The 13,282-nt window shown below is 54.2% G+C and overlaps 1 protein-coding gene across 5 annotated transcripts in view; it reads right to left on the bottom strand.

The window, feature by feature from the left end:
* The window catches only part of LOC122390873 (gamma-aminobutyric acid type B receptor subunit 2-like), a 143,788-nt gene that overhangs the window by 29,392 nt on the left and 101,114 nt on the right, over positions 1-13,282 (bottom strand). For all 5 annotated transcript variants that reach the window (XR_006258242.1, XR_006258243.1, XR_006258244.1 and 2 more), the window contains exon 12: positions 688-912. Coding sequence is in view for 2 of the 5 variants with exons in the window: in XM_043384288.1 (XP_043240223.1) it covers positions 688-912 (225 nt within the window). In the remaining 3 variants the exon portion in view is untranslated. The remainder of the gene's footprint in view (positions 1-687; positions 913-13,282) is intronic.

The following is a 13,282-nucleotide window of genomic DNA, read 5'->3' as shown; positions in this document are numbered from 1 at the left end:
TGTCAGAAAATTTATTTAATTTCTCTTGCCATCAATTTTGTTCGCTGGCCTGAAGCTAATGTGATAGCTGGACCAAGCCATGATTTATTCCATTTTCATGGCAATACGATCACCCGCTAGATTTCCTTTTGAAATCGGCCCTCGCTTATCGCAAAGTTTCACTCTGATGACTAACATGTTCTCAATAGGCTTTTTACCCTCATCGTTCAATAATGCTGCACGACCCGTTTTACGTCCCTAGGCTGGGCCTCTAAATCAAGCCGATAGCAAGAATTGCTCTCCTTTGTATAACATTTCGAATTTTATATAGATGAAAATGAATACTTTGCTGATATATACCATTTATCCTGTGACAGTTTAACGTCAATCACTACATTTACTAACGAATAGTGTTTGTCTAATTTAAACAACCTGCGGTTAAAACGTGGAACAAGTGATGGATTCCTGGTTACCTATTTCAAGATATTTTTTAAAGTATCGATAAATAATCAGTAAAACACTCCTTGCTGATTGCCTTCATCTAACAGAGCTGTGGGCATTTAAGCTTCCCAGTGCACATATTTGGTCGGCCAGTATCACATTTATCGACCAAACCCTAGATGTAGCCCATAGTCGACACTGCAGTGCTCCAGTGCCGGAGGTACGAAGACTAGATATGTACAGTGCGTCCGCCAGTCCGTCACCCACCTTAGGTACGAAGACTAGACACAGCGTGCCGGTGGTGCAGAACAAGATGAAGACGGAGATGATGATGAAGGAGGCGTCCTGGTCGTCGGACAGGACGAACGAGATGGCCACGCCGATGACGCACATGATTACCACGTTGTAGACACTCATACCTATGTACTTGGAGTCGTTCAGAGCAGCGATATTCACATGGCGCGTCTCCCATGCCAAAAAACAGCCAAATATCTGAAACGAAACAAACACGGGACGGCGTGTCAAGAGATTGGCGTTCAGGCATGGATCACGATAAGAGTTAATGCGCACCTATTAGGTGTCTGACTTCCTCGGACCGGATGCATCAGTCAAAAACAGGTTTGCGCTGTTTGTAGCGCCAGCATTAAGTCTCAACAGTAAGGCATTCAGCGTTTCCACTCTAGCACTGCCGGTCGGTACAGGCCACCACCAGCCGGCCGCCATCCTCCGCTGTCTGGGCCGTCCAATATGTCGCCCGAGTTTCATTATGGCAGGTCAGGCCCGCCGTGGCCCAGACGGGCGTCCAATGTACTCTGGGCCGGCGGGCCGAGCTCATATGCCGCGACTCCCGGGTCCTATTGCTGACTAATTGCAGGCCAACTCCGACGGACGCCGCGGCCGACAGAGTTGGCCCATCTAATTACCGCCCACCTGGTAACCAATATCCAGCCCACCTTTTCTCGGTAGCTGCACTATTTTCTCAGCTCCCTGCACTATTTTTTCAGATCCCTGCACTATTTGCTCAGCTTACTGCACTATTTTCCCAGCTCACAACAGCATTTTCCCGTCTTCCTGTGCCCGATGGTCCACTGTGGCCAATTGTAACAATGGGTGACGGGCTCCAGGCATAAAGGCACGCCCGAGCGGCGAGTGGCGACGAATGGAGTCAAGGAGCTAACTGGCAGCCGGTTTGGAAGAACTCTGTAGGGGAGAGAGGTCATATTGCGCCATGTTCTTAACCCGCGCCCCACTGGGGGGGGGGCTATTTATAGCCCCCCCTCCCGTTTTTCTGCAATAACTTCCAAACCGCTTGACGTATCGACGCCAAACTTTCAGTACCTTCGGCTGCATCAATTTAACACCTTGTGTCAAAATTTTAACTTCGTAGCTACCATAGGTCGGCCGGAAATGACGTCAGAGTGACGTCATGTTCGGCCGATTTCGACGCAAAACACTGAACCACGGCAATCGCTCCCAAGAGCTCAGTTTTTAAGCTAGATCCAATTTCTTTGCATGAGAGGACTCAGAATAGACTGCGCTATCAAACTGCTATCTCGGATTTTCGAAATTTTGAAAATTTCGAAAATGTGATATAATGAAATCCAAAATTTATATTTTGACATTTTTTTCAAAAAGTTTTTAACTTTTCGAAAAAACCGGAATATATGTGATAGAACGCATTATTATGACTAACTCTAGCAAGTTTTAGCTAAATATCTTCAAAAATGGCCAAGTTTTACGCATTATTGCAAAAAATTCACAATTATTAATATTTCAAATCAATTTTTCAGCACGTATTTGGCATCGTACGCCAATATAAATAGCATCATCGTGTTCCTGAGCTCAAACTGCATCCAATAGACACCTTTTTTGTTGAAAAATTTTAACTTCAAAATTTGACCTTTTTTGACCTGAAAGTGACCTGACCTAAGCTAAATTCGACTTAAAATGACCTCGAATGACACAGACGACATCACATTCGAAATCTCTGGCCTAAATGGACCATAAAACATGTGTCACGTGACCGACGCATGATATAATATTTTCGTGACCTGTGATGACCTGACCTTGACCTGAAAATGAAAGTACAAGTTTGGTACCCTCGGGGTATCTAGAGCATCTGTTCACGAGTGTGTGATCCAAAAATGAGCCTGATCTGACTTGTAAGACGGCGACCAGAGCCCAAAACGTGAATAAGCAAAATGCTAATAATTTTTACTTTGACCTGACCTGTGACGTCATCGGTGACCTCGAGGTCAATGAAATTAGGTTTCGCTCGACAGTTTTTCCGGGGCTATCAGACGCCGTTTGAATTTTGACGATCGGCCCAGTAGTTTCGGAGTTAGGAGGGGGGGCTATGAATAGCCCCCCCCCCCAGTAGGGCGTGTTATACGCAGACCCCAGTGGGGCGCGGGTTAAATGCGCCACACCTTCCTCCTGCCCAAAATTCGATTCGAACGAATACTCGAATGTGTGCATTTACTTCACCACCAATTATTAGCTCGCTCTTATTCCGGTCCACGGGGGCAGGTGAGGTGTCTCAGCTTTCTCGCAGACCATTTTTTTGTTATTTCCTCTATTTTCTTACGCGAAACAGTCTATTTCGACCTTTGCTAGTGTCATGGTTTATCTTAGAGATAGTGATTCAACTAATAATCATTGTTAATTGCTCGTTTAATGGTAGTTTTGAAAGTTTATCACCACCGTGGCTTCGCTGTCGTCGCCATATTTGAAGCTCATGAAAAATGTGTTCCATTCGTGATTGCGCCCACCCTATTTGCACCCTATTCTTCAGCCCAGAGAAACAGCACCTGGTGGTTGGGACACATTTCATTGAAAACTTTGATTATTAGAGCTGTTGTGAGTTGTGAGTTGGAGGAATGGAATGGTGTGGTGTGTTTGCACCTCCATAGTGGCGCAGCGGCCTGAGTGGGGTGACATGACGTGGACAGTGTGTGGCAGTGTGTGATTGGCCGTGTGGATCAGGTGCGTTGTGATTGGCCGAACCCCGACCTGGCGGGTGCCCGCTGGTCCGGGGCGGTCAGTTGGGGTCTGGAATAGACTGCGAAAGGAGCCCTGTGTGTGTGTGGAGCCCGAGAACACGCCAAAGTGGTGGCAGCGGTGTGCACTCACAGGCTCACACAAGATGTCTGGAGATATTTCTCTCGACAAGTTTACTGGTACGTCGTATCAAGAATGGGAAAACTGGTTTGACGACTTCAAACTGTTCGGGGAGCTAAAAAAATGGACGATCGAGAAAAAGGTTAGTTTCATCCGTTTCTTTGTGGAAGGAAACGTAAAAGAAGCTCTTCGTCAGACACATTTTGAGACTCTGGAGGAAGTTGATATCACAGCCAAGAAGGTTTTAGGCGGAACACCTGATCAGCTATCCGCGGCCAGGTCTATTGACGCGGAACAATACCTTGGCAACATCCAAGATTACTTGTTGAGAGTCAGGGCTGGAGTGCGCCATGCATATCCGCATTTGAGCGAGGAGGGCCGCTCTAGTGTGACGCTTCTCCAGCTGCAGCGAGCGCTGCCGGCAGAATACGGCAGAGAAATAACCCGAGAGGGCTGTGCCACGCTAGATGAGGCCATCCGCGTGGTTGAGGCGTTAGAACGCGCTGATCATCTTTACGGCTCCGCGGTGGCTTCTGTTCATCGCGTGCCCGTCACAACCGCAGATGGTCCCGGGCGAGCTGACCCGGAACGGGACCGTTCGGCCTGCTTCGTCTGTGGCCAGACCGGTCACTGGAGACGGGAGTGTTTGTTCCGGGGTGACGTCTGCGGGCGCTGCGGCCGACGCGGACACCTGGGAGTTGTGTGCCGCAGTTCGGGAAACGGAGGCCGGTCGACGAGCGGTGGGGCCGCCCGGTCGACCGGCGCATCGAGTCAGCCCCTTGCCTGAGTCAAGGATCAGGAGAAGTCAGGCGAGCGGTGCTGGGGGTACTACCTGGCTCGCGACCACCTCGGCCCGGCCCGCCGCCGCTGTGGCCGCCACTGCCGCAGCCTGGCCCGTTGCCGCCGCCGCCGCCGCCGCGGCCTGGCTTGCTGCCGCCGCCGCCTGGCTCGCCGCCGTCGCCGCCGCCGCGGTCTGGCGCGTTGCCGCCGCCGCCGCCGCCGCCGCCGCCGCCGCCTGCCTCGCCGCCGCCACCGCCGCTGCGGCTGGGCTCGCCGAATCTGCCTGGCCCATCAACGCAGCATGTCTTGCCGCTGCCGTCGCAGTCTAGCTCGCCGTCTCCGCCCGGCTCGCCGCCGTCGTCGCCACCGCCGCTGCAACTGGGCTCGCCGAATCTGCCTGGCCCATCAACGCAGCCTGTCTTGCCGCTGCCGTCGCGGCCTGGCTCGCCACCACCTGGCTCGCACCCGCCGCCTGGCTCGCTGCTGCCGCGGCCTGGCTCTCCGCCGCCGCCGCCTGGCTCGCCGCCGTCGCCGCCGCCGCCGCCTGGCTCGTGGCTGCCGCCGCGGCCCGGCTCGTTGCCGCCGCCGCCGCCGCCGCCGCCTGCCTCGCTGTCGCCGCGGCCTGGCTCGCCGTCGCCGCCGCCTGGCTCGCCGCCGCCGCCGCCTGCCTCGCTGTCGCCGCGGCCTGGCTCGCCGCCGCCGCCGCCTGGCTCGCCGTCGTCGCCGCCGCCGCTGCAGCTGGGCTCGCCGAATCTGCCTGGCCCATCAACGCAGCCTGTCTTGCCGCTGCCGTCGCGGCCTGGCTCGCCACTACCTGGCTCGCACCCGCCGCCTGGATCGCTGCCGCCGCGGCCTGGCTCTCCGCCGCCGCCGCCTGGCTCGCCGCCGTCGCCGCCGCCGCGGCCTGGCTCGTGGCTGCCGCCGCGGCCCGGCTCGTTGCCGCCGCCGCCGCCGCCGCCGCCTGCCTCGCTGTCGCCGCGGCCTGGCTCGCCGTCGCCGCGGCCTGGCTCGCCGTCGCCGCCGCCTGGCTCGCCGCCGCCGCCGCCGCCTGCCTCGCTGTCGCCGCGGCCTGGCTCGCCGTCGCCGCCGCCTGGCTCGCCGCCGTCGCCGCCGCCGCGGCCTGGCTCGTTGCCGCCGCCGCCGCCGCCTGGCTCGCTGCTGCCGCGGCCTGGCTCGCCGCCGTCACCGCCGCCGCGGCCTGGCTCGTTGCCGCCGCCGCCACCACCGCCTGCCTCGCTGCCGCCGCGGCCTGGCTCGCTGCCGTCGCCGCCGCCGCGGCCTGGCTCGCTGCCGTCGCCGCCGCCACGGCCTGGCTCGTCGCCGCCGCCGCCTGCCTCGCTGCCGCCGCGGCCTGGCTCGCCGTCGCCGCCACAGCCTGGCTCGTCGCCGCCGCAGCCGCCGCCACTTCTGTCGGATGAGGAGCAGTCGCTGCTGGCACGCGGCGTGGTGACCGGCGGTCCTCAGCCGGGTGGCCGGTTCGCGCAGGTCCTCATCGATGGCCGCCCCGTCTGCGCACTGGTGGACAGCGGTGCCGACGAGGTCATCATTCGACAGGACTGCTTGGCACCGGGGGCGCGTCTCCGACCGCTGGATAAGAAAATCAGCCTGGCTGATGGGGAGGCTTGCGTTCACATTATCGGTAAGACGTCTGTGACAATCACACTTGGGGACTGTGTTCGTAAGGTGGATTGCTATGTGTCTGGAAAGCTGTTTGATCAATGTTTGCTGGGTGCTAAATACTTGACTGAAATCGAGGCCTGCTTGGACTTGGGACAAGGGTTGCTGAGGGTGGGTGAATATGCACTACCATTGTCACGTGACCCACACGGGCCCCGGGTACAGGCGGCGAGGGTGGTGGTTAAAGACCCGGTGGTGGTGCGCGCGGGAACGGAGGTGATTTGTATGGGAGAAATGTGTCCCCCGACCGATGCAACCCTGGAGTCCGCCTCGGCGCTCCTGGAGGGGGAGGACAGATTTCTGGAGCGCAGTCCCCTCCTAGTTGCGCGACTGGCGGTTCGCATCGGCCCTGACTGCTCAGTGCCGATGCGATTATCCAACACCAGTGAAAGAGACGTGCATCTTTACAAAGGCACTCACATTGCCAACGCACACACAGTTGATGAGCAGACCGTTCTCCCTCTCGGGGACGCCACTGAAGAGGGAGAACTTGATTTTGACGCAGTGGTCGCACACCTGCCACAGCCTGAGAAAGATAAGTTCAAACATTTGCTCATGGAATTTTCGGGAGTGTTCACAGGGCTGGGTAGGACTGACCTTGTGGAACACAGCATTCCGACGGGCTCAGCCCGGCCGGTGTCTCAGCCCTACAGGCGAACACCAGTTCATCTAAAAACGAGTGTTCAGACTCAGATCGACAGCTTGGTGAGCCAAGGAATTTTGGAGCCCGTAAGTGAGTCCCAGTGGGCCAGCCCCTTGGTACTGGTCAAAAAGTCGAACGGAGACATCCGTATATGCGGTGATTTTCGAAAACTAAACTCAGTGACTGTCCCCTCCGTGCAGGTCATTCCCCGTATCGACGATTGCTTGAATCGTCTCTCGGGGGTGAATTGGTTCACAACCGTTGATCTGAATCAGGCCTACCATCAAATTCCTATCAAGGAATCTGACAGGGACAAAACAACAATTACCACTGAACTCGGCTTGCATCGTTACACATCGGCACCGTTCGGTTTAGTGGGGATTCCCCACACCTTCAACAGGGCGCTAGCGATGGCACTGTCTGGTATCTCTCCGCGAGTGTACATTCAATATTTTGACGACATACTGGTTCTGGCAAAAGATTTGTCGGAGATGCACACAAATTTGCGTCAGGTGTTGACTCACCTTCAGGCAGCTGGTTTTACTGTGACGCTGAACAAGCTTCGGCTGTGTCAAAAACAGGTTAAGTTTCTGGGGTACATTATCACACCCGATGGTATTTCTTGTGACCCGGCCAAAACGCAGTTGATCAAAGACTGGCCGACACCGTCGTCTGTGACAGAGGTCAGGGCATTCCTTGGGCTATGCTCGTACCTGCGGAAGTATATTCAGGATTTTGCTTCCCTCACTAAGCCGCTCACGAGACTGACCGAGAAAAGGGTCCCTTTCCGGTGGACACCGGAGACAGAGGCAGCGTTCCAAACGATGAAGGCCAAAATGGTGTCGCCACCAGTCCTGGCCCATCCCCGGCTGGAGGCTGGAGCCGCTCCGTTCGTCTGTGATACAGACGCGAGTGGAACAGGCCTGGGAGCATGCCTCCTGCAGGAGGATAAAGTGATCGCCTACGCCAGCCGGGCACTGACAAAATCAGAGCGGCAGTATTCGGCAACAAAACGGGAACTTCTGGCGGTAGTATGGGCCACACAGCACTTTCGACACTTCTTGGTCGGTCGGCAGTTTGTTCTGCGCACCGATCATTCCGCCCTTCGGTGGCTGTTCGGATTTCGAAATCCCGAGGGCCAGATGGCCCGATGGCTGCTACAGCTATCTGAGCTCGATTTCCGCGTCATTCACAGAAAGGGAACCTCCCATGGCAATGCAGATGCACTGTCACGCTACCCCCACCCGCCTGAGCCGGGCGGCGAGGTGGCATTTAAATGGGTTTGTATCCCCGTCTCCTCGGAGGGGGAAGAGGGGCGGCCGGTGACTGAGACAAATGTTGAGGCAGCTGGCAGCACCGGTCTGGTACCCTCGGAGACGGGGGAATCTACCGAGCCGGCGACGGTCCGTGCCGTGGGAGCCGTGCAGCCATCTGACCCCTCGATCTGCTCCGTTTCTAAAATGTCACTGCCGGACATCAGCCGCGAGCAGGACCGCGACGAGGGCATACGGGAGATCAAAGCTTGGAAAGAGAGTAAAATCCGTCCTCTGGCGAAAAATTTGAAAACTGACTGCGCTCGCCGTTTGTTACGCGATTGGAGGTCATTGGTGCTCGGGGAAGGCGAGCATAAGGTGCTGTATAAGCGGATACAGCCACACCGAGCTGCTCCTGTCTGCTTGCAGATTGTTTTGCCTCATCACTTGAGGAAGGAGGTCCTGCACACACTGCATGCTGGCTTCGGAGGAGGCCATCAGGGTGTTGCCAGGCTGGAGAGCATGGTCAGGGAGCGTTTCCACTGGCCGGGGCTCCAACAGGACGTGAAGGACTACTGCAAGGAATGTGCAGTCTGTGAACGACGACGGAATCCTCAGCCGACACCGCGGGCCCCTTTGGGTTCGCTTCAGGTGTCAGCATTTCTTGACAGACTTGATATTGATCTCGTATGTGGGCTGCCGGCGACACATCGTGAGGGTTTCCGATATGTATTGACCTGCACTGATGCATTCACCAGATTCCTGTGGGCTATTCCAATTCGTGATCAGGAAGCAGAGACGGTTGTCAGAGCACTAATGGACCACGTCATTAGTGTTTTTGGCATTCCGAAATGCATCCATAGTGATCTGGGCAGAAATTTGACTGGGAATGTCATGAAATTGTTTTGTAGGTCGTTGGGTATACGTCAGTCGACAACAACGCCTTACCACCCACAGGGTAATGCTTACGCCGAGCGTGGTCACAAATTTCTTATCGACGCAGTCGCTAAGCTGAGCGCTGATAATCCCAAGCACTGGTCTGAGTATCTTTCGGCGGCAGTGTTGGCCTGCAATAGCAACATCAACAGATCCACTGGTCTCTCTCCGTATGAGTGTGTGTTCGGGAGGCCGCCCACGCTACCTATTGACGCAGTGTATGGGGGAGCACGAGCTCAAACTGACACGGGTCCTGCCGTCCCGGCGGACCTTCTTGCATACGTGTGTGGCCTGCAACAAACACTAGAGGCCACTGATGCCATGATTTTTAACGCGAGCGTCGCTGCCCATCAGGCGAGCAAATCGACTCACGACACACATATCCTAGAGCACGTGTACACAGTGGGCGACCGTGTTTGGGTGCGCCGCGACGGGTTAAAGAAGGGCGAGAGTCGAAAGTTGGCACACGCATGGGAAGGTCCATATAAAATTGTCGAAAAGCTTCGCAGTTGGACGTATCGGGTACAACGAGAAGGTGGATCCAAGCAGAGTGTGATCCATCACAATCGCCTCAAGCCGTGCACTTCCGTGCCTGAGGTGCGCCCTGGTCGGCTCCCGGGCGCTACTGGACGACACTCCCTGGGGGTTGGGGAGCGGGGAAACGTCAGTCTCGAGAGTGGTTCTCACCCCGCCCGCGGGCGGCCGCCCCCACGTCCGCCAGTTCCTCCCACGGGACCGCTCAGCCCACCGCGCCCCGAGTGGCGGGCGGTGTTGGGAGATTCCACGGCGCGCCATGGACGTTCACGGCGCGCGCCATCCCCACGTCCGCCAGTTCCTCCCACGGGACCGTTCAACCCACCGCGCCCCGAGTGGCGGGCGGGGTCGGGAGATTCCACGGCGCGCACGGAAAACTTCACCCATATACCACCGGATGACAGGGCTGACACCGGGGACCACAGCCAAACTTGCTTTGTTAAAACTCCAATGAGACGGGGTGCATCGTTGTTAAATGGCGGCGGTCTGCAGGAAAAACAGTCATTACGGCGTTCGGGACGAGTGCGCCGACCGCCCGAGCGTTTTGGAAACGTCGTTACATATTAGAACCGCGGTGTTTGCTCAGTTTTTTTTTTCTTTTCTGTTAGTACCAGGTTTAGGATTGTGTTAGTACCAGGGTATCGTGCGCTCATTGTGTGTCGATTGCTCATTTAGGCTATTGTGGTTTCACGATATTTGCTGTTCGTTGGTTGTCGGGACGACAACCTTAAATGGAAGGGGGTAGTGTTGTGAGTTGTGAGTTGGAGGAATGGAATGGTGTGGTGTGTTTGCACCTCCATAGTGGCGCAGCGGCCTGAGTGGGGTGACATGACGTGGACAGTGTGTGGCAGTGTGTGATTGGCCGTGTGGATCAGGTGCGTTGTGATTGGCCGAACCCCGACCTGGCGGGTGCCCGCTGGTCCGGGGCGGTCAGTTGGGGTCTGGAATAGACTGCGAAAGGAGCCCTGTGTGTGTGTGGAGCCCGAGAACACGCCAAAGAGCTCTCACCTTACCATTACCTTAGCCTTCACAGCATAAAGGGTTAATGGGCTGACACGTTCAAATAGGCTACTTAGTTAGGTGGCAAACCGTTGTTTTTAATAGGGCGCTTTTACATGAGAGGCATGGGCGCTTTTTGATGGGGGAGTCCGTAAATGCGCCCTTTGCAGATGTGCCGGAAAGCTTTTCTCTTGTTAATTTTTCTGGGTGGTATACAAATTGGGAGTTGTTATTTGATGCCAAAATAACTGAGGTACAATTTGAGATATCATCAAACATGACAGCTGGTCAACTTTAGCCGCAATAGGCCGATATCCTTAAGGTGGCGCAATATGACCTCTCTCCCCTAACCGGGGCGCCTGATTACGCGCGGCTCGCTGGCAGGTGGCGGTAATTTGGCACTTGTTTCAGAATTGGATGGAAACTGCCAACCATACAACAATGAGAATTGATGAGGGTAATTATAGTTGAAGGGCGTTTAACAATCAATGGGCCCTTTGCGACCCGATCTGGCAAAGTTTTCCAATTCCGAAGTGTTTGCAAAAGTTACAGCAGCAGGTAGCAGTTCACGAATTGGTTGCAGCTGAGTCGCGGGGAGGCGGCTCTGCCGGCAGAGCGGAGCTGAATGTTCATCAGATAGTGCGGAACAAGCGCAGGACTTTGTAATTGCCACATCTACATATCAGCAGCTCGGAGCGGGGAGCGCAATCTGCAGCTGCGTTGCTTTGCAATTCACAGCTCAGCACTATAAGCATTAGGCAGACCACCGGTTCTATCTCATCAGCGAAAACGGAGGAGGTCGAGTCACTGCAGTGAGGCATATGCGTTGCTGACTGCTGGAATATAACTTCATTGATACACTGTTGTACAATTCGTTCAGGTTGAAGGGTTACTGCTTCTACATAGGTGTTATTGAACGCAGGCAGCCTTGGGGAAGAACCATTCAATAATCAATTCCTACTGTCAGCTAATTGATATAGTTTGCTATTTTACCATGGAAGCAGCAGTTAACAGAAATTGTTCTCTGAATATAAAGTGACGCACAAACCTTTATGGATTCGTACAGTGGAACAAACACATCCCTCTGCAGATACGGACAGCTGCATACATGTGACATGAAAAGAGCAACGATAAAACGGTACCATATCGCGCCGTATTGACCCTTTTTACAGCCCTCATAAAACATACGGTAGCGGAAGTAACAAAGGAAAATAATAACGACCTGTGCATTTTATTACCTCCACGTACACGCGAATGCCGCGCCGGCTAACTAATGCTATTCAGCGGCAGCCGCGCCATAGTTCGCCGCGGGCGTGTCGTTTTAGCGGCGCCGCCGGCTGCGTATGCCAATCCATAGCTGTCCGGACGGAGGACGGGGCGGCGCGCAGCGCTGTAATCGATTTGTAGCTGTCCTGCCGGCGACACTCTGTGCTGCCACTAATCACCATCGACCGCCGTGCAAACATGATAAATGGCCGTCACGCGACCTCCGGCAACCGTGAGAAGTTTAACGTGCAGGCCACACTGCCAGTTATATTCCCCACATGTTGCACCAGTGTAGCTGCGGCGGGGTAAATACAGGCCTCATGTGGCTAGTTGGACACCCCTTACCTTTGTCGTTAGTCGCTGTAATGTCCAGGCTCGCGCCGAGAAAATGGTTGAACAAAAACGGAGAGCCTCCATCTCTCAAAGGTAACGGAGACATATGCTGAATTTAACCCGCGCATCGACGGGGGTCTGCGCCAACTTCGCACCGACGCACGGTAGGCGATCGGGCCGGTCTAGCCTCGCGAAACCTCAAAGACACTTTTTTCCGAAAATTGAAAAACAACGCATACTAGTCGACAGAAAATTCATGAGAGATTATGATTAGTGCATTTGCATAGCTCAGGAGACATTTTTTCGTAGACAAAAGTATCGTTAAAGACAGCGTTCCGTAACACTTCATAAGGGGGATAATCACAGCCGATTTTTACGCTCTTTGAATATTTTGCGGAACGATGAAATTGCTAGGTGTTAAGCATCCATTTTGCATGGAAAGTAAAATTTAGATGTTTAGACGATTCCGCCATAGAAAGCAAGTAGACAAAATCAGTTCAAAATGTCTTATAATTAGGTTAACTTTTTATATTTTTTTCTACCACTGAACATTACGTTCACTGAATTAACCAAGCCCAGCAAAAAAAGTTTTACGAGGATGAACTGAAAATAATGCTGTATCGCATGCACTAAGACACTATCTATTAGGGGAGCCAGTGAAAATTTGCAGCCACTTGCAGCCCTGGCATCCAGACACTTTTTTCTTCTAAGGGTTGGCCGTGGCTTGGTGCACTTGAGCACAAGTGGTAAATGCCCCAAAGGGTGTTTTCGCGATAGCTCAAAACACCCAGGCAATAGAGAGCTGCAACCTGGCATACCTGACCTTTGATGCACGCTGGATCTTGTGACACCAACCGCACTTTCAAGTCAGGTCAGGTCACTGACCTATGACGTCATACATGAACCTCTGCACGATCCTCAGATGTCGCAACCTTGCAACGCTCTCAGTGCCAGAGTAACTTTCACAGGGAGGTGAGACTTGCAGGACTTATTGTCCTTTAGAGGTCTTATAGCTTTTATATCTCAGATTTTTCCTAAATGTCACATAAAGTCAGGTTGGTCACGTGACCTCACCTATAAGTCAATGGGGAAATATGAAAACTGTTATTTTGGCGCCAGGAATGATATTTAATTGTCTCAAGTACATGGAATCGTTACTTCATGCACTCCTTGCAAGATCTGATGCTGCATTTTTGCATTGTTGACCTTGCATGACGTCATTTATGACGTCACTAGGGTCATACGAGTTTATCGTCAATAACTCCCGATCAAATTGAGCTAGAGAGTCGACAAGGTCACCAATGGACTCCGGAAGACCTAC

This window comes from Amphibalanus amphitrite, unplaced genomic scaffold, assembly GCF_019059575.1.
Source record: "Amphibalanus amphitrite isolate SeventyFive unplaced genomic scaffold, NRLGWU_Aamphi_draft 000413F_arrow, whole genome shotgun sequence".
Lineage (NCBI taxonomy): Eukaryota > Metazoa > Arthropoda > Thecostraca > Balanomorpha > Balanidae > Amphibalanus > Amphibalanus amphitrite.
The sequence above is the reverse complement of the archived record's forward strand: the minus strand, read 5'-3'. Positions and strand labels throughout refer to the sequence as shown.